The sequence below is a fragment of the Vombatus ursinus genome, unplaced genomic scaffold (assembly GCF_900497805.2).
Source record: "Vombatus ursinus unplaced genomic scaffold, bare-nosed wombat genome assembly UNPS02014769.1, whole genome shotgun sequence".
Taxonomy (NCBI): Eukaryota; Metazoa; Chordata; class Mammalia; order Diprotodontia; family Vombatidae; genus Vombatus; species Vombatus ursinus.
Genome location: NW_020954547.1, coordinates 2,630,070 through 2,652,600, shown reverse-complemented (window position 1 = coordinate 2,652,600; position 22,531 = coordinate 2,630,070). Strand labels below are relative to the sequence as shown.

Genomic DNA, 22,531 nt, shown 5'->3' with positions numbered 1-22,531 from the left:
GAATATTAAAAGAGAATCAATATCTTGGTAAAAAGAGGTACAAAACCTCACTGAAGAAAATAACTTTGAAAATTAGAATTGGCCAAATGGAAGCTAACGAAATAGAAGAAAATGTGAAATATCTCATAGGAAAAACAACTGACCTAGAAAATAGATCAAGGAGAAATAATTTAAGACTTATTAGACTACTTGAAAGACATGAACAAAAAAAAATAATCTAGACAGCATATTTAAAAAAATCATAAAAGCTCTCCGTATATCTTGGAACCATAGGATAAAGGAGAAATAGAAAGTATCCACTGCTCATCTCCTGAAATGAACCCCAAAACAAAGACTCTAAGGAATATTATAGCCAAAATTCAGAGTTCCCAAGTCAAGGAGAAAATACTCTAGTATTTTAAAAAATTCTGTGGTATTTTAGCTAGCAATCAAAAAGAAAAAATTCAAGTACTGTGGAGCCACAGTTAGGATTACACAAGACTTAGCAGACACTCATATAAAGAAAAGGAGAGCTTAGAATATGATATTCTAGATGACAAAGGATCTCAGATTACAATCAAGAATAATCCTCCCAGCAAAACTAAAAAATCCTACACGGGAAAAAAAATAGATCTTCAATGAAATAAAAGACTCTTAAGCATTTCTGATGAAAAGACAAGAGTTGAGTAGAAACATGAATGAGAAATGATAAGGGACTCAATAAGGTTGCTCAGGATCACACAGCTAGTAAGTGTCTGAGGCCAGATTTAAACTCACAAAAATGAGTCTTCCTGTGTCAAGGTCCATCACTGTTATCCACTGTGTCATCTACCTGACCCCACACAAGTAAACATCTATACAAATAAGGAGAGGGCAACTGGAAGGACAGTTGGTACTTGAACTTTAGCCTGATTTGAACTTGTCAAAAGAACACACACACACACACACACACACACACACACACAGAGTCAGGTACAGAAATATGGTTCACTCAACAGGGAAATATGAAGGAAAAAGGAGAAGAAGGGAGAGAAAATTAAAGGGTGAGTAAAATAAGGAAGGCCAGCTAGGTGGCACAGTGGGATAGAACCTGGAGCTTGGAGTCAGGAAGACCAGAGTTCAAATCTTGCCTCAGATATTTACTAGCTTTGTGACCCTGGGCAAGCAACTTAACCTTGTTTGCCTCTGTTTTCTCATCCGTAAAAATGAGCTGGAGATGGAAATGGCAAACCACTCTAGTATCTTTGCCAAGAAAACCCCAAAAAGGGTAATGAAAAGTCATACATCACTGAAAACATCTAAACAACGATGACAACAACAAAAAATAAGGAAGGATTTTGTTGTTGTTCAGTCATGTCTGATTCTTCATGACCCCATTTGGGGTTTTCTTGGCAAAGATACTGGAAGTGGTTTGCCATTTTTTTCTCCAGCTTGTCTTACAGATAAGGAACTGAAGCAAACAGGGATTAGTGACTTGCCCGGGGTCACACAACTCGTAAGCTATGAAAAAAGAATATTAAAAGAGAATCAATATCTTGGTAAAAAGAGGAACTATGAGGATGGATTTGAACTCATGGAGGTGAGTCTTCCTGATTCCAAGCCCAGTGCTTATCCACTGCCACCAAGGAGGGAATTGGTCCTAAGTAAAACAAACTGAAAGAATGTACAAAAATATTTATAGCTCTTTTTAAGGTGACAAAGAATGAGAATCTGAGGAGGTGCCCATCAATTGGGCAATAGATGTATAAACTATGATATATAAATATGATGACATACTATTTTGGTGAATTCTGATCAGTGTCTGACCAACAAGGATTCCAGAGGACTAATGATGAAATATGCTACTTTCTCTCTTGTCAGAGAGATGAAGGACTCAATGCAGAATGAGACAAATTTCTTTTAGACATGGCCAATGTGGAAATTTGTTTTGATTGTCCATATATGTGTATAATGGGTTTGTTTTTCTTGTACTCTAAATTAGGAGAGGTGAGAAGGTGGATCTCGGCTGATTAAAACAAATTATATACGTGTGTGTATGTACGTACACACACATATATATGTGATCATACATGCATTTATATATGTGTATGTAGGTATCTACCTTATCTTTTGATTAGTGGAATTATGTCTTTGTTCATCTTTGACTATATGGAAGGAGAATCATTAATTACAGAGAATGGTTCAAGAGAGAATGTCAATTTGTTTGCCAGAGAAGTGTCTCTTACTTATCATGTTTTAAATCAAGATAGGTGGGAATGAGGTGAGGGTGTTGGGAGGGTTTTATTATACTCTTGGACTCTATCTTAGTTATCCAGAAAGACAGACCATACTTCTTAATTCTATTCTCCATTTCTATTGTTCTGTTTAGTGACTCAAACCTTAAAATTAACTTTGTCACTTTGTACCCTAGCTTAAGATTGACTGTGAGTTTTGTCTTTGTTTTCCGATCTCTATAAAGTATAAAAAGATGTTGGTTGTGAAAAAAATGTTTAATAAGCAGAGGGAATCTCTACCCTGATTTGGATCTTTATTTAAGCAATACTACTTGAAGATAATTACTGAGTTGTCTCTGACAGACATTAGCTGAGTAATGGAAGAGTACTGAGTTTTTTTTCCATACCATGTTGCCTCTTTGGACATCATAAAATCAATGAATTTAGAACTTAGAAGTCACTCAGTCTAAAACCCTAATTTTATAAATGAAGAAACTGAGGCCTAGGGACATCAAAGGTCACACAGATACTAAGTAATAGAGCTGTGGTCCTGGTGCCTAGGATAGTGCTTTCTACCCAGCAGGCACTTGATAAATTTCTTCTGAAGTGAATTAAATTCAGGTCTTCTGGGTTCTTTCTACCATCCCTTGCTGCCTCTGGAATTTTTAGATTACTTTTTAGTCAGCAAATTTTCATAGCTGAATTTTAAACCAAGCCTTAAAACTTATAATCCTCAATTAAGCTTGAAAAAAAACAACCCAAAGCTAAAAGACTGAGGAAAACATGCCAATTCTGAGCTAACCCTTGAGGGATCACTGAATTAAGAATGAACAAAAGAAAGGATATGAACAAACCCAATGAAAAATTTAATTTTATTTCCCAAGACTTCTTTTTTCCCCCCAAAAGTTAAGTAAAACTGTAATGGTTGTCAAATATTTTATTGGGGGTGAGGGGGAAATACTCTCTGTCTAGAGTTTCAGTAGTAGGCATTGTACATTGCTGAGAACACATTGTAGTCCCTTCCAAAAAGGAAAACTGTGAGCCTGCCAAAAATCCTTCTCTGAGCCATGGATTTGTTTCAAGTTACAGAACCTTCTTTCATACTTTCGCAGTAACAATTTCGCATATAAAATGCTAAGAATAACTGACCAGTGGAAAACAAAGTACAGTAATAAGATGCTAGGAGGAATAATCTTAGACTAAAACAATAAGTAAGCCTCAGGAACAATAAGGTAGGCCCAGAATGTCTCAAAATAGCTTTCTCTCTGGGGGGTGGGGAAATGGAATAAAGTTGTTCCAGTTATATATTTAAAGAAAAACTGTAGCTAACTTATTAAAATTATTTAGATACAATATTATCTTATGTTTATTATCTATCTATCTATTGTTGTTTCCTCTATTAGAATATTGAAAGTAAGGATTGTTTCATTCTTTGTATGTGTATCCCCACTGAAGCCCAGCACATGAAAAGCATTTAATGCATATTGGTTGGTTGCTATAAACATAAATTATAAAATCGTGTTTATATTATTTTTTCATATTAAGAAATAGCTGTCACATGATCCAGAAGTACATACCACAGTATCTGTTCTAAGGTCCTTTATTTTCAAGTGATGGTTTCTATAAAGGTTCTACAAGGAATTCAGTCATTCTGTTGGGTAAGTGATTTACCCCAGTTTGGTGCTCTTTTTTGAATTTAAATGTGGGTAGCCAGATGTAGTGGTGAAGAAAACACCTGTTTAGCTTGCTTTGAAGATTTGCCTGGAAACTATTTTTTTTTTATTCAGCTTTCCCTTAATCCTCAGTTCTAATCTCTTTGTTTATTCACTTCCTGCCCCGTATTAGATTCATTACTGACTTCATTGGTTCCTCATTCTGAACCAGGCCTCACTTAAGATGACTATTTTATATGACTCGGACCGATCTACAATCACTACTGGTTAACATGATCATCATAAAATTTTCTCCAGTGTTTTATCTCTAAACAGACCTGGTATGGTCATCAGAAGAGCTGTCTTTTACATAGCACTTGAAGGTTTGCCAAGTACTTTATTGTTGTTGTCCAGTTGAGTCCAACTCTGTGACTGCATTTTGGGGTTTTCTTGGCAAAGATCGTGGAGTGGTTTGCCAGTTCCTTCACCAGCTCATTTTACAGTTGAGGAACTGAGGCAAATAGAGTTAAGTGACTTTCCAGGGATCACACAGCTAGTAGTATCTGAGGATGTATTTGAACTCATGAAGATTAGTTTCCCTGATTCCAAGCCCAGTGTGCTATTCACTGTGCCACCTAGTTGCCAAGCACTTTACACACACATGATATAGCAGATGAGGCACTGGACTTTGGGCCAGGAAGGTCAAGGCTTGAATTACGTCTCATATACTTACCAACTGTGTGACCCTGTGCAAATCACTTAACCTCTCTGAACTTCATGGGACCTAGAGGTGAAAGGGACCTCAGAAAACATCTCATCCAACCCCCTCATTTTACAGATGAACAATCTGAGGGTCCAGGAAGGTTATGCCCAAGGTCATATATTGTAAGTGTAAGCTGGGTTTCAACTCAGATCCTAAGTTTAGTGTCCTTTAAACTGTACCATAATGCCTCTTTGAACTTCCTCATCTATAAAATGGGAATAATAATAGTACTTATCTCACATAGGGTGATTGCAAAGACCAAATGAGATAACTGTAAAGTGCTTTGCAAACCTTGATCTCCAATGATCCAATTACTGTGGATTTCATGGAAGAGAATGCAATATTGCAGGTCTCTATGCAATTAGGATTATATTACCCACTAATAGGAACATTTGGAAAACCTTATTTATAGTGTGTAATCTTCCTCCATGACCTTGGCAAACATCTTAAGGTAAACCCTATTTTATACTTAGCTTGATGTTAATACTCACTGGCTTGTTGAATCAAGTTATCTCTGTAGTTTCATTTGTCATAGGATATTATATAATTTTAAAATAAATTTGAGTGGGAAGTACCTTGTTTGAGAAGAGTCTTCAAAGCTGCATTTTGGTAAACTGGTGAAACAGATTAAAAATACATATATGTGTGTATATATGTTTACATATGTTTTATGTATATTTTTATATGGGCAACTACTATTACACAGAAGAAGTGAATTTGCGATACCTTTGTTAAAAGCTAATTTAGATCCATCATGCCTTAGATGTACTCCCAAATCAAATATGCTGACATTTAATACTGCTAAAACATCACTGTGTTAAGAGATGCTGCAGTACAGTGGCAAGTGTGCCAGACTTAGAATCAAAAGAGACTGGATTCAATTTTGTGGCCATCTCTACAACATGCTGCCTCCATCTCCGTAATCATCCCCAACTTCTTTCCACATGATTCTTGTACTTTGCCTCTGGAACCGTACTATCTCTGAAGAGGTAAGTTTTTGCCTCATCTCATCCAGACCCAGGCCTTCCTGTTACTTATCATATCACCCCCTCCAGCTCCCTTTTATGTGCTGTCTTCCCCCATTAGAAGGCAATCTCCTTGAGGTAAGGGACTATCTTGCTTCCTTTTATTTGTATTGACATACTTCAGCACAGTGCCTGACCTGTAGTGGGTATTTAAATGTTCTTTGTCCATTGGTTGGTCCATCCATCTATCTGTCTGTCTATCTATCTATCTATCTCTCTATCTATCTATCTATCTATCTCTCTATCTATCTATCTATCTATCCATCTATCTATCTATCTATCCATCTATCTACCTATCTATCATGAACTAGCTCTGTAACTATAGGAAAGTCGCTTAAACTCAGTTAAGTGTCATAGTTTCTTCATCTTTAAAACTGGCAAAAGAAAATTGGCAAAATTGAAATACTTACCTCCCATGGCTGTTGCGAGCATCAGATGAAATAATGTAAGTAAAGTCTATCTCAGTGGTATCAAACTAAAGTGAAAGCGGGGAACACTAATCCATACTTAAGGATCCCTGCAGGCTGTATATTGGTTTAGTTTTTCAATGTAATCTTACCTAGGTTTGATTATATTTTGGTTTATTTTATTAAATATTTCCCAATTATATTGCAATCTGGTTCAGGTGGCAGTACAGAGTGATGGGGGTAATTTATGCCTCAGCACTATGCAAGCAGCAGCTTTTTGCTCTTTTTGGTTTTGGTTAGGACCTCTGATTTCACTGACATGAGAAATCCATTTTGGAAAGGTCTATTAAATAATAACAACTTTGTTTTTTGTTCAGACCTATGATTTCATTGGTATAGGAATCTCCCACTGAGGAAACTCTTTACCAAAGAAGACTGCCAACTATTCTGTAATTTGTAGTCTTAGAGAGTTGTCTCCTGCACTAGGGAGTTAAGTGACCTAGCCCAGGGTCATACAGCTAACGTGTCAGAAGGATTCAAACCCAGGTATCCATGACTTGGAGGCTGGTTTTGCCACATTACCTTTCCAATTATTATTATTGTTGGTATTTTCACTGAGAATAATAATATATTATTTGTTAAAATAGCATATTATCTAGGTTGATACATTCCCATTCACACTTTAGGGGATTTTTCACTTCTGAAGGGTCTGTCTGCTCTAGCCCTTGTGGTAGGGGTGCCAGAGGCACAAAGTATGGGACCTGCCTTGAGAACAGAGAGTAAGGGGGGGTGCTATTACTTCAACTTTCTCCCAGCTTGAGTTTCAACTCAGAAGCCTGGGAAACTCTTTCACCAGAGAGATAAGAATTGTTTAGTAGCTCTAATTGCTGGAAAGTTATTCTTTCTATTGTGTCAGAAAATGTGGGAGCCTAGTGGTGAGGGAGTACCATCTCTTGGCCTCTCTGCATTAGCAGGTCATGACAAGAAACATTACACAGTGGAAGGGTAGTCCAACTCCCTGGCACTAACATTTGGCTGTCACTATGGAGGTCACTGAGAAAGGCATGAGACAGCCTGGGGGACTGGGGAGGAGGTGGGTGGTGTCAGTGGCTGATGATTATACTTTTTGAAACAATCACTGGCATTGTATGAGAAGCAGGGCTGGTTCATCAGTGCTGGTGATTCTTCCGAGGCTGCTGCCGTGATTCTAATACAAAATTTGTGAAAGTATGACTTAGTTACTACCTAGGAAATGGGGCTTGCCCATGGGTTGACCTGTTGGGTGAGTATTTGTGTGTTCCCTATGTGTTTTGTCCATGACTCGAAACTAGAAGGGAAAAGTCTTTTCTATGTGTTTTTTTGAGAAAGGGGAGGTCTCTGGGGAATCCCCACTTGTTTTGTCTGCCCATGGGTTGAGGAAGTAGACTGTGGGAAAGACATAGGTAGCTAGGTGATATAATAGATAAGAGTGTTGGACTTGGATTGAGGAAGATAAGAGTTCAAATCATATTTCAGGCACTTACAATTGGTGGGATCCTGGGCAAGTCATTACACTCTATCAGTCTCAATTTTCTCAACTATAAAATGGGAATGATAAAAATAACAGCTACCTCATAGGGTTATTTGTGAGGATAAAATGAGAAAATATATGTAAACAACTTTGCAAACTTTAAAGCAATAAATATGAACTGTTATTAAAACTGAATCAGTTGTCACCATCCCAGGAATAATGTTAGACTGATCACAGGCTGAGCTTAGTGGTATGCATTTTCAAAAAGACTCAGCTAGTATATTTCCTATGAGTTAGTCCAAAATAGTGGTGAAGCAGGGTTACCTGGCATACTGGGGTAGAATTTGTCTCTCTACAATTTCCATTCATTGATCCTACTTATGCCCTTTTGAATTACATAGAATAATAAGTCTACTTTCTCTTTGGCATATTACAGCTTCCCAGTTTTTAAAAGGCAGCTGCTATACTCCACTCAAGACTTTCCTTCTCTATGCTAAATACGTGTACTTCCCTGAAAGATGCCTCATATATTAAGTGACATATCTAGTGTAGTGGAAAGAATACTATATGTTGAGTCAGAGGACTTGAGTTTGAATGGTAGTTTTTTCACTTATGACCTGCTGGATATTGGGTAAGTCACTTGACCTCCTGGTGCCAATGTTCTTCATTTATAAAATTATAGCACTGGACCAGATGATCTCTAAGGTCCTTTCCAGCTCTAAATCTATGAGCCAATGACATGCTTTTATCACAGTCCTCTGGACACTCTTAAGTTTGTCAATGTGTTTCTTATATGATTGTCAGACTTGGTACCATAGTTAAGGCATGGTTTCACTAATGAAAAGTATAGTTGAATTACCACCTCCCTTGATCTGGACACTATTTTTAATTAATAAGCCTCAGACCACATTAGCTTTCTTAGCACCATGTTGACTCACATTATGCTTGTGTTAAAATAAAAGTCCTAGTTTTTCCACATGAACTACTATCAAACTAGATCTCTACTATTCTCTACTTATGTAATTAGTTCTTTGAACTTAAATTCAGGACTTTATATTTATTCCTTTTAAATTTCATCTTATTCAGTTGAGTCCATTAGTTTAATCTACTGAGATACAATTGGATCCTTTTCACTAATTTGACATCAGCTGTTTTGTATCATACACAGATTTGATTAGTGAGCCTTCTAAATTTTCATCTAAGTTATTTATAACAATGATGACTAGGTCATAGGCAATATCAAAGTCCTATAGCAAGATAAATTTATGAGCCTCTTATAAACACTCTTTCTGGACAGTTGTTACCGATGAAGGAACTATGAACCTGCCTAAATAGTACTATTATCTAGCCCATATTAAATAAAAAAATAAATTCCAAAAATTTAAACTGTTTTGCCAATCAATCAAAAAGCAAGCATTTATTAATACAAAAGTGAAATTGTCCCTGCCCTCAAGGAGTTTACATTCTAATGGGGGAGATAATATGTAAAGATGAAGGTATGTGGAGAATATATACAAAGTAGTGATATTAAAGAGATGCACTCAAATGAAGACAATTTCAAATGCCTGAGAAATCTGGGGCTTATGGAATCCTTGGCTTCCTTCAAAACAGAGTTCAGGAATCACCATCTCTAGGAGGCCTTTCCCTATCCTCCCCAACCCTAGTTGTTTATGCTGTCATGTGTCAAAATTATTTGGTAATTTTGCATTTATTTATTTATATGTTGTATCCTCCAAAAAGAATGTAATCTCCTGGAGCACAGGAACTGTTTTACTTTTTTTTGTCTTCATTTCTCCAGGACCTAGTCCAGTGCCATATGTGTGTGTATGTGTATATGTGTATATATGCATATATATATATAGTGTGTATATGTTTTATATATATATGTATATATAACACACACATCTATATTTTTATATAGTGGGTTCCTTTTTTTTTCAGTATTTTTTTGGGTCTCCTTTAGTAAGCTGTTGACTTATTTTTCATGATTTTCTTGCATCACTCTCATTTCTCTTCCCAGTTTTTCCTCTACTTCTCTTACTTGCTTTTCATGGTCTGGGACTGATTCATATTTTTTTTGGAGGCTTTGGATGTAGGAGCTTTGACTTTGTTGTCTTCTTCTGGTTGTATGTTTTGATCTTCTTTGTCACCAAAGTGAGATTCTATGGTCTGACTTTTTTTTTTTTTTGCACTGTTTGCTCATGATCCTAGCCAATTACTTGAGTTTTAAACTCTTTGTTAAGGTAAGGGTCTGCTTACAGTGTGGAGAATGTACAGTCCCAAGCTTTGGGGGTTTTGTGCAGCTGTTTATAGAGACACTTCTAGGGACCTGTAAGTTTTCAGTTCATTCAAGGTGGTATGATCAAGGGTGAGGTGTTTACTCCTTTCCTGGCCTGTGCTCTGGTCTATGAGTGACCACAAGCACTCTTTTCTGCCTTGGAACTGTGAGGATGATTTCCTCTCCACTGCCACCAAAAGCTCCACCACGCCAATGCTCCTCCTCATCCTAGCACTGCCACCCAGAACTGTGACCTACATCCAAGCACAGGCAAAGCAAGAAAATGCTGCCTCAATGCTAGCAAAGAGATCCCTGCAATCCCCCTCTGATCAGCCACTTGATCCCCCCTCTATCTGTAGACCTAGAGCAACAGAAGCAGCCGCCACCCCAGGGCTGCACTGGGACGGGGGCTAGGACCCAGCTTCTGCCTCACCAAGGTCACAGACCTTTCCTACTGACCTTCTAAGTTGTCTTTAGTATTTGTGCGTTGAGAAGTCTGGAAACCACCACAGCTGCCCGTGATTCAGTCCCCTGAGGTCTGCTCCAAGTTCACTAAGGCCCAGTCTTTTCATGGGTGGCCCATGCTGAACTGTACTCCTCTCCCAGTTAGATGCAATAGACCTTTCCAATCAACCATCCAGGTTGTCTTGGGCTGGAAATTTGTTTCACTCTTTTTGTGGGTTCTGCTGCTCTAGAATTTCTTTAGAGTCATTTTTTACAGGTATTTGGAGGGGTTTGGGGGAGAGCTCAAGCAAGTCACTGCTTTTACTCTGCCATCTTGGTTCTGCCCCTAGGCACCACACTATATAGTGGGTTCTTAACAACATTTGTTGAACTGAACTGAAGAAAGCTAAGGAGTCCAAGAAGCAGAGGGGAGGATGGAAGATATTATAGGCAGGCAGGGCAGTACCCAATGACTTGAGAGAGAAGAGTGTTGTGTTTGAGAGGATAATAAGTAGGTCAATTTGGCCTATGGGAGCCATTTCCTAAGAGGTACATCTTCATCCTTTCAGTTCATCTCAAAAATCCCTCGATATCATTGCTCACACACACTTCTTTTCCTCTATGCTCTGTTAATGGAGTAGATTTTGTCCCTCTACACGGGCCCTGGAACCTACCCCTTCTTTTCTTCCTTAGTAGATTGTCCCCTTAAACATGCCTGCCCCCAGTGTTTAGACTATCTACTAATTCCTTCACTAGACCCTAACAATCACCTCAAAATATTTCATTCGATCTTTCCTCCCTTTCTCAGACTCCTTGTTGTTTCCATTTCTTCTCTTTTTACTTATTCCTCAAGTCTTTGCAATCTGGCTTCTGGCTTCATTTATTCAACTGAAACTTCTCTCTCATTAATTGCCAAAGGCTAATCGCCTTTTTCTCAGTCCTCAACTTTCTCAAACTTTTTGCTTCATTTGATGCTGTTGACAACTCTCTGGTCCTCAATACTTTGGCCTTTTTGGGTTTTCCTAACATGATTCTCTCCTAGTTCTCTTACCTGTCTGTTCCTTCTCAGTCTTCCTTGCTGGCTTATCAACCAAACCACACCCCTGAACTGTGGGTGTTCCCCAAAGCTCTATCCTGGGTCCTCCTTTCTTCCCTCTCTACATTTTCTCTCTTGGCAACCTCATCTGTTCCCATGGATGTAAATGATCATTTCTATGCATATGACTCCCAGGCCTATATATCCAGCCCCAGTCCGTCTCCTGAGATCTAGAGGCAATAGGGAGCCATTGAAACTTTTTGGGCAAAGGAGTATCAAGGTCAGACTTGTGCCCTAGGAAGTTTAGTTTAGTAACTATGTGAAGAATTGATTAGAGAGAGGTGAGACTGGAAGAGAGACTAATTAAGAGGGTATCACATGACTCCTCCTTACCCTTCCCATATTCCCTCCTCAGGGGTCAGGCAATGACAACGGTATTTAGTACAAGAAAATTTCTTTACTAGGACCATGAAGATATATATGGACAAAAATATCACAGGCAGGCAGTTACAGGCAGGGACAACTGACAATGGAGTCCATTTATGGCTAGCATAGTGGTTAAATCTTACCATAGATACCTACCTCTGCCTTGTCATCTGAAATCACTCAATTTTATGGCTCCACCAAGAAGTCTCAGCTCTTCTTAGTTTCACACTGTAGCAAAAATTCCCTAACAATCAAGATAAGCAGTATCCAAGAAGAGCCAGTTTTCGAGCCAGGGAGACCAGAATTCAAATTCTGCCTCTTGTATACATCTTGCCTGCATGACCCTGAGCAAGCCACTTAAGTGCCTCAGACAACGCTTTAAGACAATAAGTTTCAGGTGCGGCTCTTCATTGGTAACAGTTACCTCTATCAATATAACCACTAGTCCTGTCCAAAAAGACATCAGATGGGTACCATTGAAGGGCAAGGTCTTGGTGGCTCCTCCACATCTATGTCCCTTACTGCTCCACGGCTCTGGTTCCCGCTTGGGTCAGCTCTTTTGCCATTCAGACCCACTCACCCACCCAAGCAGCCTGCTTGAACTCTTGTTATGTCTGTTTAGAACTGCTTTATTTTTTGCCTCGATGTCCACTTCTCCAGGTCTGCCTATTCTTAAGAGTTAGGGTGACAAAAATTTATCTTCTCGTTTCATCTTGCTTCTGGCTGCTAGGGCCAGGGCCAAGCAAATCACCCAGAGGCTTCATTTAGTAACACTGGAGAGGGGAGGTAAAGCGAAGCCTTAGGTGCTTCTTGGAGGAGGGCCAGGGAAAGCAACAAGGTGCTGTGTTTACCTTTGCATGCACACGGGGAGCCCCGTCTCCTCCGCATGCAAATTTGTAGAGGGGGTCTTACGAAACCACATGCATGACCAGCATCCTTTTAGCCTCTTTCTTGCGGTGTGTGGGACGGTACCTGGGGCTGGTACGGAGAGGAGGGGTCAGAGTGGGTAGGTAAGGCACACTCTGCCTGTGCATGCTTTTCCAGTTTTCAAGAATGCCTGGGGAGTTGGAAGGGAGTGTCGGGAAGGTGGGGAGAGAGAGTGGGAGGACATTCCGGGCAGAGGGGTTCAGCCTCCGCCCGCTACCTCCAGCAAGCAAGGGAAAGAGGTAGTCGCAAGGAGGGCGGGGCGACGGCTTCCCAAGAAGGGGCGGGGCAGCGCGAGAGTCTAGGGCATCCCAGCCGCTACGAGGGGGACGGGGGCGTGGCCAAGGCGGGCGCGGGGCGTGGCCGCGCGAGAAGCAAGGCGAGGGGCGGGCCCGCGCGGGACACTGCCCTCCGCCCTCCTCCTCCCTCCCCTCAGCTCTACCCAGGCTTCCCAGCCTCCCCCGCGCTTCCTAGGCTCGGGCAGTCGCTGCAGCGGGCGCGCGTCCCCGTCCCCGGCTCGTTCCGTGCTATGGCGGCCTACAGCAAATACCTGACGGCGCGGAACTCCTCGCTGGCCGGGGCCGCCTTCCTACTGCTCTGTCTGCTCCATAAGCGGCGTCGCGCCGCTGCCGCCGCCGCCGCCGCCGCCTCCTCCTCCTCCTCCTCCTCCTCCTCCTCCCGTGCTGGAGGTCCGCAGCACGGGTAAGCGGGTCCCGCCGCCCCCTCCTCCTCGGGCGCATCCCCGCGCCTCTAGCACACGCTCTGGGGTCCTGCCGGGGCCCCTGTTATCGGGACCAGCATGAACCCGCTCGATCGGTCCCCGCACCTCCCTGATCTCCGGGCTTCGAGGGGGTCGGCAGGGGTGTCCTCTCTGGCGCGAGCCCTTGACCTCCCCCCACCCCGTGCTCCTCCCCTTCCCCCGGTGCGCGAGTGCCCGCGTCCCCCTCCCTCTCCGCGCTCGCGGCCCTTTCCCTTGCCCCAACTTTACCGGGTGTCTTCGGACTCCCCTTCCTGCCCACCGCGCGGGTGGGTGCAGGACCTGGCGCGGTTGGGGGCCCCGCCTGTGAGCCTCCTCCGCCCGTGTCCGTGGCTGTCCCAGAGCCCAGGATAGTCAGGGGTCTGACCACAACCATCAAGGAGGAGGGGGAGTCTTAAAACTCCCTTAGATTCACTTGGCAAAATCTTCTAGGAAAGTGATTTGCTACTTGGCCGGTGACTTGTCATCGAGACCGGCCGAATCTGTGACCCAAGAACTTGATTGACCAGGCTGCCCTGCCCAAGGTCCTTTACAGCTTCCTCCGCTCAGCGCTCAGCAGGTGAAAGGTGAAATCTCCTCCCTCTGCCTCGGTGCAGGTCCGCGCCTTTTGCCCTCAGCTTCAGAAGGATTTCACCGGGGGGATTTAGCTTCTATTTTTAGGATTAGGGAAACTGGAGGAGAGGGATTCGGGGGTCATTGTGCATCCTGAAGAAGAGCATTGGGAAGGAGGATGTTACGAGGACTGAGTATTTTTGTCTTCTTAGATAACTGGGTTTTTGTTGAAGTTACAGTCCAATGCCTTGCGCCTTCATCTTCATGTTCTGTTTTTTCAGTCATTATTTTATTTAATTAAAACTGCCACCACTAAAATCTGGAGTAAGAAGAAATTAAGTTTTATTCAATTGGAAGAAGTATGGCTAAAACTAGAGACCATATTACCTGTTCAGTTTTATGCTATGAACTGTAGTTTCCAATAGGAAATAGTTCTGAATTGCCCAAAAGACTTAGTTTAGTAGGAAATTTTTACATTAAAATGAGCATATCTAAGGGGGAAAAACCTGACAACTCTTGCTAGGCACCATAGTTCTTTAGATAAAATAATTCCCCACCTTTTTAAACATACTTGATTCTATTCCTCACTTAGAAAGTTATCCATTAAAAATGCAAAAATAAAAATGTAACCTGACTTTCTATTAATATTCTCTCAGAGAGTAGTGGTGCTTAAATGAATAGAATAAATGCATTAGTGTTTAAAGAGTGGATAACAGAACTAGATAGGCCTCAATAAAGATTTTAGATATTTGATTGGAAAACAATTTAATTTAATACTAGCAGTAGAGTAATAAGATACCATTTTTGTTAAAATCACACAAAAATGAAGATCCTTTTATTAGAAATTATGCAAAGTATTTTGAAATTAAATTGTACTCTGGTGAATATATTTGAATAAGAAATCTTTGTGTCATGATCTGTTGAATGGAAATAAAGAGATTTGTAGGTCATAGGTTAAATTAGGAATTTAGAAAAAGAACCATAAAACAAATGGTTATCCCTCAGAATGTTTATAGGCTTGATAAGGATTTTAAAGTGTTATTTTTGGGGAGGGGATGAAATGGTCAAATCAGCTTTATAGGGATGGGACAGGACCAGTGATTTCACTTGTAGGAATAACTCTTGAATGAGGAAACTCCTACCAATTTACCTTCTTTACCTTCTTTTACTATCTTTACCTAATCTGTAATTTAGGATTGCCTAGAGCATTGAGAGATTAGAATCAGAGACAGGACTTGAACCTGCATCTTGTTCTGCCATCTGCCTTGCCAGGAGGCCTTTATAAAGCTTTATAGGTGTACTGTGGTCTCAACTGTTTTAATTATCTTTCTGTAACCAGCTAAGATAAATGAACCTTTTGTATTAAGCTTATGAAAATTGCCTATTTAATAGGTGGAGTACTATATTTAACTGTCCTTATGAATCTCTTTGGGAGTGGCTAATTAGATATATGTAAAGGTTAATCAAAAAAGAAGGCCAGTAGTCATGCCTTTCCTTACTCTATGCAGTTAAACATGTTGGACACCAGAAGCCTCTCAAGTTGAGCTCTTGTAAAGTAAGGTGAGAACAGTTTTTGTTAGAAAATGGGCTGACTGGAAGTTGGCACCCATATAGAGTCTTTTCTGCTAACCTGTGAGCTCTACGAGGGAAAGTACCTTGTCTTATCCAAGGTTGTGTCTCCTTTAGTACCCACTTAGCCCAATACTCTGTATACCCTAAGTGCTTAAGTACTTTTTTTTTCTCCATTTATTCAAAAAGAATTTCTTTTGGTGAAGACAGAGCAGCGTATTCAATCCAACAAGTATATATGGAGCATTTAACCCATAATTATTTGATAAGAGAGCTACAAAAAGTATGTAAATGATAGGGTAGCTCCTGCCTTTTGGACATTTTCACCTGGATGACCTGTCTGTGTCTTAAGAGTCAACATGCTTAAAACTGAACTCATTATCTTTTCCCCTCAAGCCCTTCCCTCTTCTTAACTTTACTATTACTGCTCTGGGGATCACCATCATCTCAGTCACTCAGCGTCCCACACTAGGTATCATCCTCAACTCCTTACTCTCTTATACCCTTCCTACCCTTCAATATCTAATCTGTTATCAGAGTCTGTCAGTTTTATCTTCATAACGTCTCTTGAATACACACCCTTCTTTTTTCTGAAACAGCTGCTCGGCCTTTCTTTGTATCCCCATGTCTTAGCACAGTAAGTGCACGTAACCCTTAATAATTATGATGTCAATAAAACAAGCATTTAAAAAAGTTTTAAAATGTAAGGTAATTTATGATTAGGTGACAGTAATAAATATATGTAATAAATATGAATGATTAATAAATGTTAATAGAATTCAGGAGAGATCAATATGAGTGGTCAAGGAAGGCTTCATTAAGGAGGGTAAGACTTGATTGGGGCCTTGAAGAAGGGATAGGATTTTAGATATGATTTTATGTGGAAGAAATAAAATATTAAGGGTCATTTATTTCAGTTCTTATTGTGTTTATGAGTTTTGATGAAAGGAAGAAACTTTCTGTTCTATTCCCTTAGTCACCTTTTGGGAGGATTATATAATATCTACCGTAAGGATAGGCAGATTCATGTACCTCATGTTCATCGAACCTAATTTGTAGGGGGAAACCTTAATAAAGTATGAACAGGTAATCTGTCAGTTATGAATGATAATTATTAAGTAATTATAAGGCAACATTTTAGTAGGATGGAATTATTAGATACAGGAGTATGTAATCCTAAAATACTTGGGTTTCTCCTCTACCCGTATTCCTTCTCTGTCCCCTCCATCCCCCAACTCCTCAATAAAAATGATGAAATGTTTTAGAACATCTGAGAATAGCTAATCAAAAGTCAAGCAGTGTGTCTTGCCTTCCATGATACTTTTCTCTTTTGGTTCTTCTTGTACCTTTCTTACTACATACTTCTGTCTTCAGCCTGTATATGTTACCCAAAGCTCAGTACTTGGCACTCTTATATGTTTTCCATCTTAAAACTCATTTGTAGGGCTTTAGTGTTTTAGAGCTAGAAAGTACTATAGAAATAATTTAGTCCAATCTCCTTGTTTTACACATGAGGAAACTAAGGTCCAGAAAGAGAGGTTAGATAATTGGCCTAAAACTTTCTGGCTTCAACTGCGTCTTATGAAGAACTTTTCGTCTTTTTATCTCCTGCTATTAGGATGTCCTCATTTGAGTAAGCTGTCAGCATGGCATAATGGAAAGGGCACAGACTCAGGCATCACCAGACTGAAGCTTTGGTTCAGGCTTTGTCAACTTGTAATGTGAACCATAGGCAAATCATTTCACTTCTGTAGACTGCAGTTTCACTGTCTTTTGAAATGAAGGGATTGGATAAGGCAGATCCTTTCAGTTGTAAGTCTTGAGTGTAACTCTAAAAGCACATCATTATTTCCCTGGAAATTTGTTTAATCTAATAGAGTCTCTTCAGCAGTTGAACTACTTTTCTTCCTAGGAGTCATCTTTGACTTTGCCCATTTTCCCCATGTCAAATCTGTATGTTTTGTCAGCTGTTACAATATTTCTCATTCACTATTTCCATTGTCATCACCTTCTTCTAAACCCTTGCTAACTCATTGCTAGATTACTGTAGTAGCTTTCTAACTAGTCTTTCTGCTGCCAGACTTTTTCTCCTACTCTATTCAGGCACATGTTTATTGAGGGCTTACTATTTGCAAGGTATCATAAGTGTCCAATTATCTGCCTTCAGGGGCTTGTGGTATAATTAGAGATTTCACTTCATACCCAGCAAATTAGCCAAGATAGGAACAGTCAATGATGGTGGAGGCAGGACTAAAGAAAGACAGGTACATTTCTATACTCTTGGTAGAGCTATAAGTTAGTCTAACCAATTCTGGCAAGCAGTTTGAAATACATGCTAAAAAGTGACTAAAATACTCATATTCTTTGACTCAGAGATCTCACTGTTAGACGTAGGCCCCAAGGATCGGTCAAAGATGGAAAGAAAAGTCCTGTATGACCAAAATAAGTGATTTTTGTGGTAGCAAAGAACCAGAAATATAGTAAATGCTCATCAGAATGGCTAAATAAATTGTGGTACATGAACATAGTGGAATATTATGGTACTGTAAAATGATGAATCACAGACATACAGAATTAGAGTTGGAAGGGATCTCAGTGGCATCTAGTTCAACCGGTACATGAAAGGAATCCCCACTGTTACATAATTGATAGTTGGTCATCCAGCCTCTGCTTGAACACCTCTAAGAGGGAGAATGTGAATATGAAGAATTTAGAGAAGTAGATGAAGCTCTATATAAATTGATCTAGACTGAAGTAAACAGAACCAAGAAAAACAGTATATACAATGACTGTAACAGTGTAAGTGGAAAGAACAAAATAATTGAAACTGAATGTAATTTTAATGTAATTGTAATTATAATTTTTTTGTAACCCAAATTTGTAATTATAATGATGACGCATGGTTCCAGAGAATAGGTGAGAAAATATACTTCCCTCCCTTTACAGAGTTGAGGGACTATGGGTGTGGAGCATCACATCTGCTTTCCTATACAGTTCATGTGTTGGTTAGTTTTGACAAACTTTTTTTTCTCTTTCTTTTTTATTCTTTGCTTGCTGGGAGCTTCAGAAATGAAGTTGATACAGTTAAAAACAAAAGATCAATAAATATTAAGTAGTTTAAAAATATAATTGAGGAGACAAGACAGACACGGAAAAATGAAATGAAGTAAGGATAGGTTAATGCTATGTATTTGGAGAGTGCTTCATATATATTATCTTAAATACGCATTAGAGTCTTGTGAAATCAGTAACCACAGCAGCTTATAGGGAGCCACAGCACTTAGAGCTGGAAAGGATTTTACATTGTTTAAAATATTTAAAAATTTACCTGTCTTAACAAGCACCAGAAAAAGCCCCCAAGACCCCAAAACAAAAAGACATTTCCGTATACAAAGTAAAACAGAAAAACAGGATCATACATGAAATTGCAAATCTCTACTGTACACCGCTTGCTTCTCCTTTGGAAAGGACTTTAGAGAACTTCTAGTCCAACAATGAGGAAACTGAGGCCTAGGGAGGTTGTGACTTACTTAGGGCTACACTGTAAATGACTGTTAAAGGCAGAATTTGAATCCAGATTCCTTCTTACTCCTCGTCCATCCATTGCTTTTTCCATTATAGGCCATTGCCTTTAATAAGGACTTTCCTCATAACCATACTATGAAGATTATTAATCTCATTTGACAGGTAAGGAACCTGAAGCTGAGAGAGGCAAAGTAATTTCAATCATTGTTCCCAAGTCCTAGGAATACAAAAGGAAAAATGGAATAGTCTCTGTCCTGTAGGAGTTTTATGGGGAGACAACTATACAAGGTAATTAAACTAGGAAAAGTAGGTTGGAGTCAGGTCTTGAAAGGCTTTAAATTGGCAAACAAGGGTGATTATATATTTGATCCTGGAGGCAAAAGGGAGTCAGTGAAGTTTATTTTGTAGGGGAGCAATATGGTCTGTTTTATGCTTTAGTGTATTGGACACATTATCAAATTTTGGTCATTGAATCTGATATTTTTGACTAATTCATAGGCTTAGGGTTGAGAAGGACCTTAGAGGCCATCTAATCTATTTCTCTAATTTTCGTTTTTGTCACAAGGGAGGTTTCAGTCAGAATGGGGAAGGGACATATTTAAAATTATTGTGGTATAAAGGCAAAAGTCATTAGTTAAATATTCTTTGAAATTGCACTGGTTACTTTAGTTTTTACATCACCTTCATTTCTAAATGTCCTTCTTCCCCTCCCCAAGATCCAGCTCTTGTAACAGAGAATAAGAAAGAAAGAGTAAATAAAAAGACTGTTCAGCACTAACCAATACCTTGGTACAGTAGGCAAGATGTGGGTTCAAATTCTCGCTCTGACATTGACCACCTCTCTGGTTGTGTGGAGGAGGTAGCTAGCTGGCTGGGTGGTTCAGCAGAATGAACAAGTTAGTAAATCTCCTGGGATCTCAGTTCCCTTTCCTTATATTCCTTAAATGAAAAGGTTGGACCTAGATAGTCTCTGAGGTCCCTTTCAGTTCTGGAGCTATGAACCAATGACATCAGCTGAATCTTGACGTACTCATGGTTCGTCACTTTTTCCATCAGCTGCTCTGCTTGCTTTCTGTCCCAGGAATGTCATGCCCTCTGCAGGATAAGCTGATCACTTGAACTCTCAGATTGATCCAACTTTGATACTCACCCCTCCGCAGCACCCTTAGTTGCCTCTCCCTTCTGATCGGAGGGTAGGAGAGCAGAGCAATAAACTCCTGAACACTTTCTTTTATAGAGGGCTCAGAGCTTTACAGTTAATTTCATTTCCATCAGCTGCTCTGCTTAGTTTTGACTCCATCAACATCATGTATTTCTCTGCACTGGGTACTAAACTTTCTCTACTTCCTTACTACCTAGTCACTCGAATAATCCTTGCATTCTGGATTATCAAAAAGAAAAGATGTAGAGAGGCAGATTTTTGGATAAATGCAAAGATAAATTTTTTTTAACAACTATAACTGTTAGCTTTGGTTGTTAATATCTTAAAGTGGTGGGCTACCCCAGGATATGGTGGTCTTCTCTTTCCTGGAGGTCTTAAAGCAGAGTTTGGGTGATGACTTGTTGCTTTTGTAGAATGAATGGAAAGATTCGTATTCAGGTGGGAATTGAACTAGATAGTTTCTGAGATGCCTTCCAGCTCAATCTGTGAGTAATTGAGAGTTTAAAAGTATTTCAATAATTCAAGGACCTATAATTTTGTAACTGGGGGGTTTGCCTCCAGTAAATACCTGAGCTAAGTTTTGGGCTGCAGGTCCTTTGACTCATTTAATGAACTTATGTTGTTGAGTAGATGAGGAGACTGAAGCTGAAAGGCTCATTGCTAGAAAATAGTAGAATTGGGAGGAGAGCTCAGGACTTTGAACTCCCAGAATTCTCTTCACATGACCTCACATTAAGACAACACACTTTGTCAAAGATTATATTTCTAGAATTAGAAATAATCTAGTCAGCATAGGAATTAAAATGTCATTGTGAATGAAGATAACACTAGATGTGTCATAAAATTAAAATACACATCTAAGAACCTTGGAGAAAAGAGAAAGAATAGGATGGCTTGAGTTAATATTTGGGGTTTAAGGAATAAGATTCCTTTCTACATAGAGAGAGGAAAGGAACAGAGTGCAAGTATTGGAGAAATCTTGCCAGGCATATGTTTGCTAGGACGGGGCCCAATCCAAGTCCTGGAAGAAGCATCTAGGGAAGAGACAGGTTTTTCTGCCTCCAGCATTTCTAGGAGATAGGTCTCTTTATAGCTATTTGTCATCAGGTGAGAATACAGTGTATCTGTATTTCTGATAGGAAATAGAACCCCCTTTTTGCAGATAATAAATGACTAAAATATTGATACTTGTTGCTTTCAGTTAACTTATGTGCTGTACAACATACTCTTTAATAACATTTACAGCACTAATCATGATTTTGCTTTCTTTTGATAAAATAAATTTTGGGTAATAAATTTGATAAACTCAAATCAAGTTGCCTCTCCCTTTGATTTTATAACATTCCAGGGTAACTCCTATTATATAGGGAGAATTGAAGGTATAGGTATAGGGTCTGGATCTGAAAGGTTAAATTACTTTTTATATAGTCAGATCAGTGGAGAATTAATGTTGTCAATTTACCCTTTTCACAAATATTTGAGTAACTCTTATGTATGTGTGCTGAATGTTTTGGTGTTACAACCCTTAACTTTTTTCAGTCTGGAGCTTACAGCTGGAACATCTATGGCAGTACACTTGTACTTCACTTTATTTGGGAGACATAAGATATATAAATGTAAGTTACTAAGTTTTAGAAATTATTTTCTTCACAACAACCTTGTGAGGTAGGAATTACAAATATTTTACAGATGAGGAAACTGAGGTATAGGAAGGTTAAATTACTTGTTTATAGTCACATAGTTTGAAAGTGTCTGAATCAGGTCTTCTGGCTTCAGGCATCTTGTTTTCTCTATTTTCCACTGCTGCTCAGATGTGTTCAAAAGGTGTAAATTAGAAGTGGGAGATAAGATATGTATGCAGATAACTATGATCCTCTGATAAGGGTAATAGGAGAGATACAGGTATAATGCTGTTTTAGTTGAAAATGAAGAGATCACTTCTGACTTTAGGAAATATTTCATGGAGCAAGTGGCATTTGAACTGAATTTTAAAAGAAGATTAATGGTTGGAACCCGAATAGGTTATTATGTAGATAGAGGAGAGAAACCCTCTCCAAGAAAGCTAGAATTTATCTCTGCTTCCTCGGATTTCTCTTAGCACTTTGAACTCATTTTTTGTAATCAATTTTGTTTCAGGTAAAAGATTGGAGGTTATAATTTTCCAGCCTAATCTCTTCCTCCTGTTCTATTCTGGGCCCAATTCATTGTCTATCTGCAGTGTCTAAGATGTGTATGTTAATGGAACAGTTCTATAATCTGAAAAATAGGCATTTTTTTATCTAGTTGGTTTTTCCTATGAGGTTAGTTTT

At 39.4% G+C, this 22,531-nt stretch overlaps 1 protein-coding gene across 2 annotated transcripts in view; it reads left to right on the top strand.

Annotated features, from left to right (window-relative positions):
• Positions 1 to 7,250: 7,250 nt before the first annotated feature.
• ABCD3 (ATP binding cassette subfamily D member 3) overlaps positions 7,251 to 22,531 on the top strand; it is an 87,206-nt gene continuing 71,925 nt past the window's right edge. Inside the window, exon 1 of one of the 2 annotated variants that reach the window (XM_027862609.1) lies at positions 7,251 to 7,321. Coding sequence is in view for 1 of the 2 variants with exons in the window: in XM_027862608.1 (XP_027718409.1) it covers positions 13,187 to 13,359 (173 nt within the window). In the remaining variant the exon portion in view is untranslated. Of the gene's footprint in view, positions 7,322 to 13,160; positions 13,360 to 22,531 lie in introns of those variants that run through there. The other variant, XM_027862608.1, reaches the window with a different exon arrangement.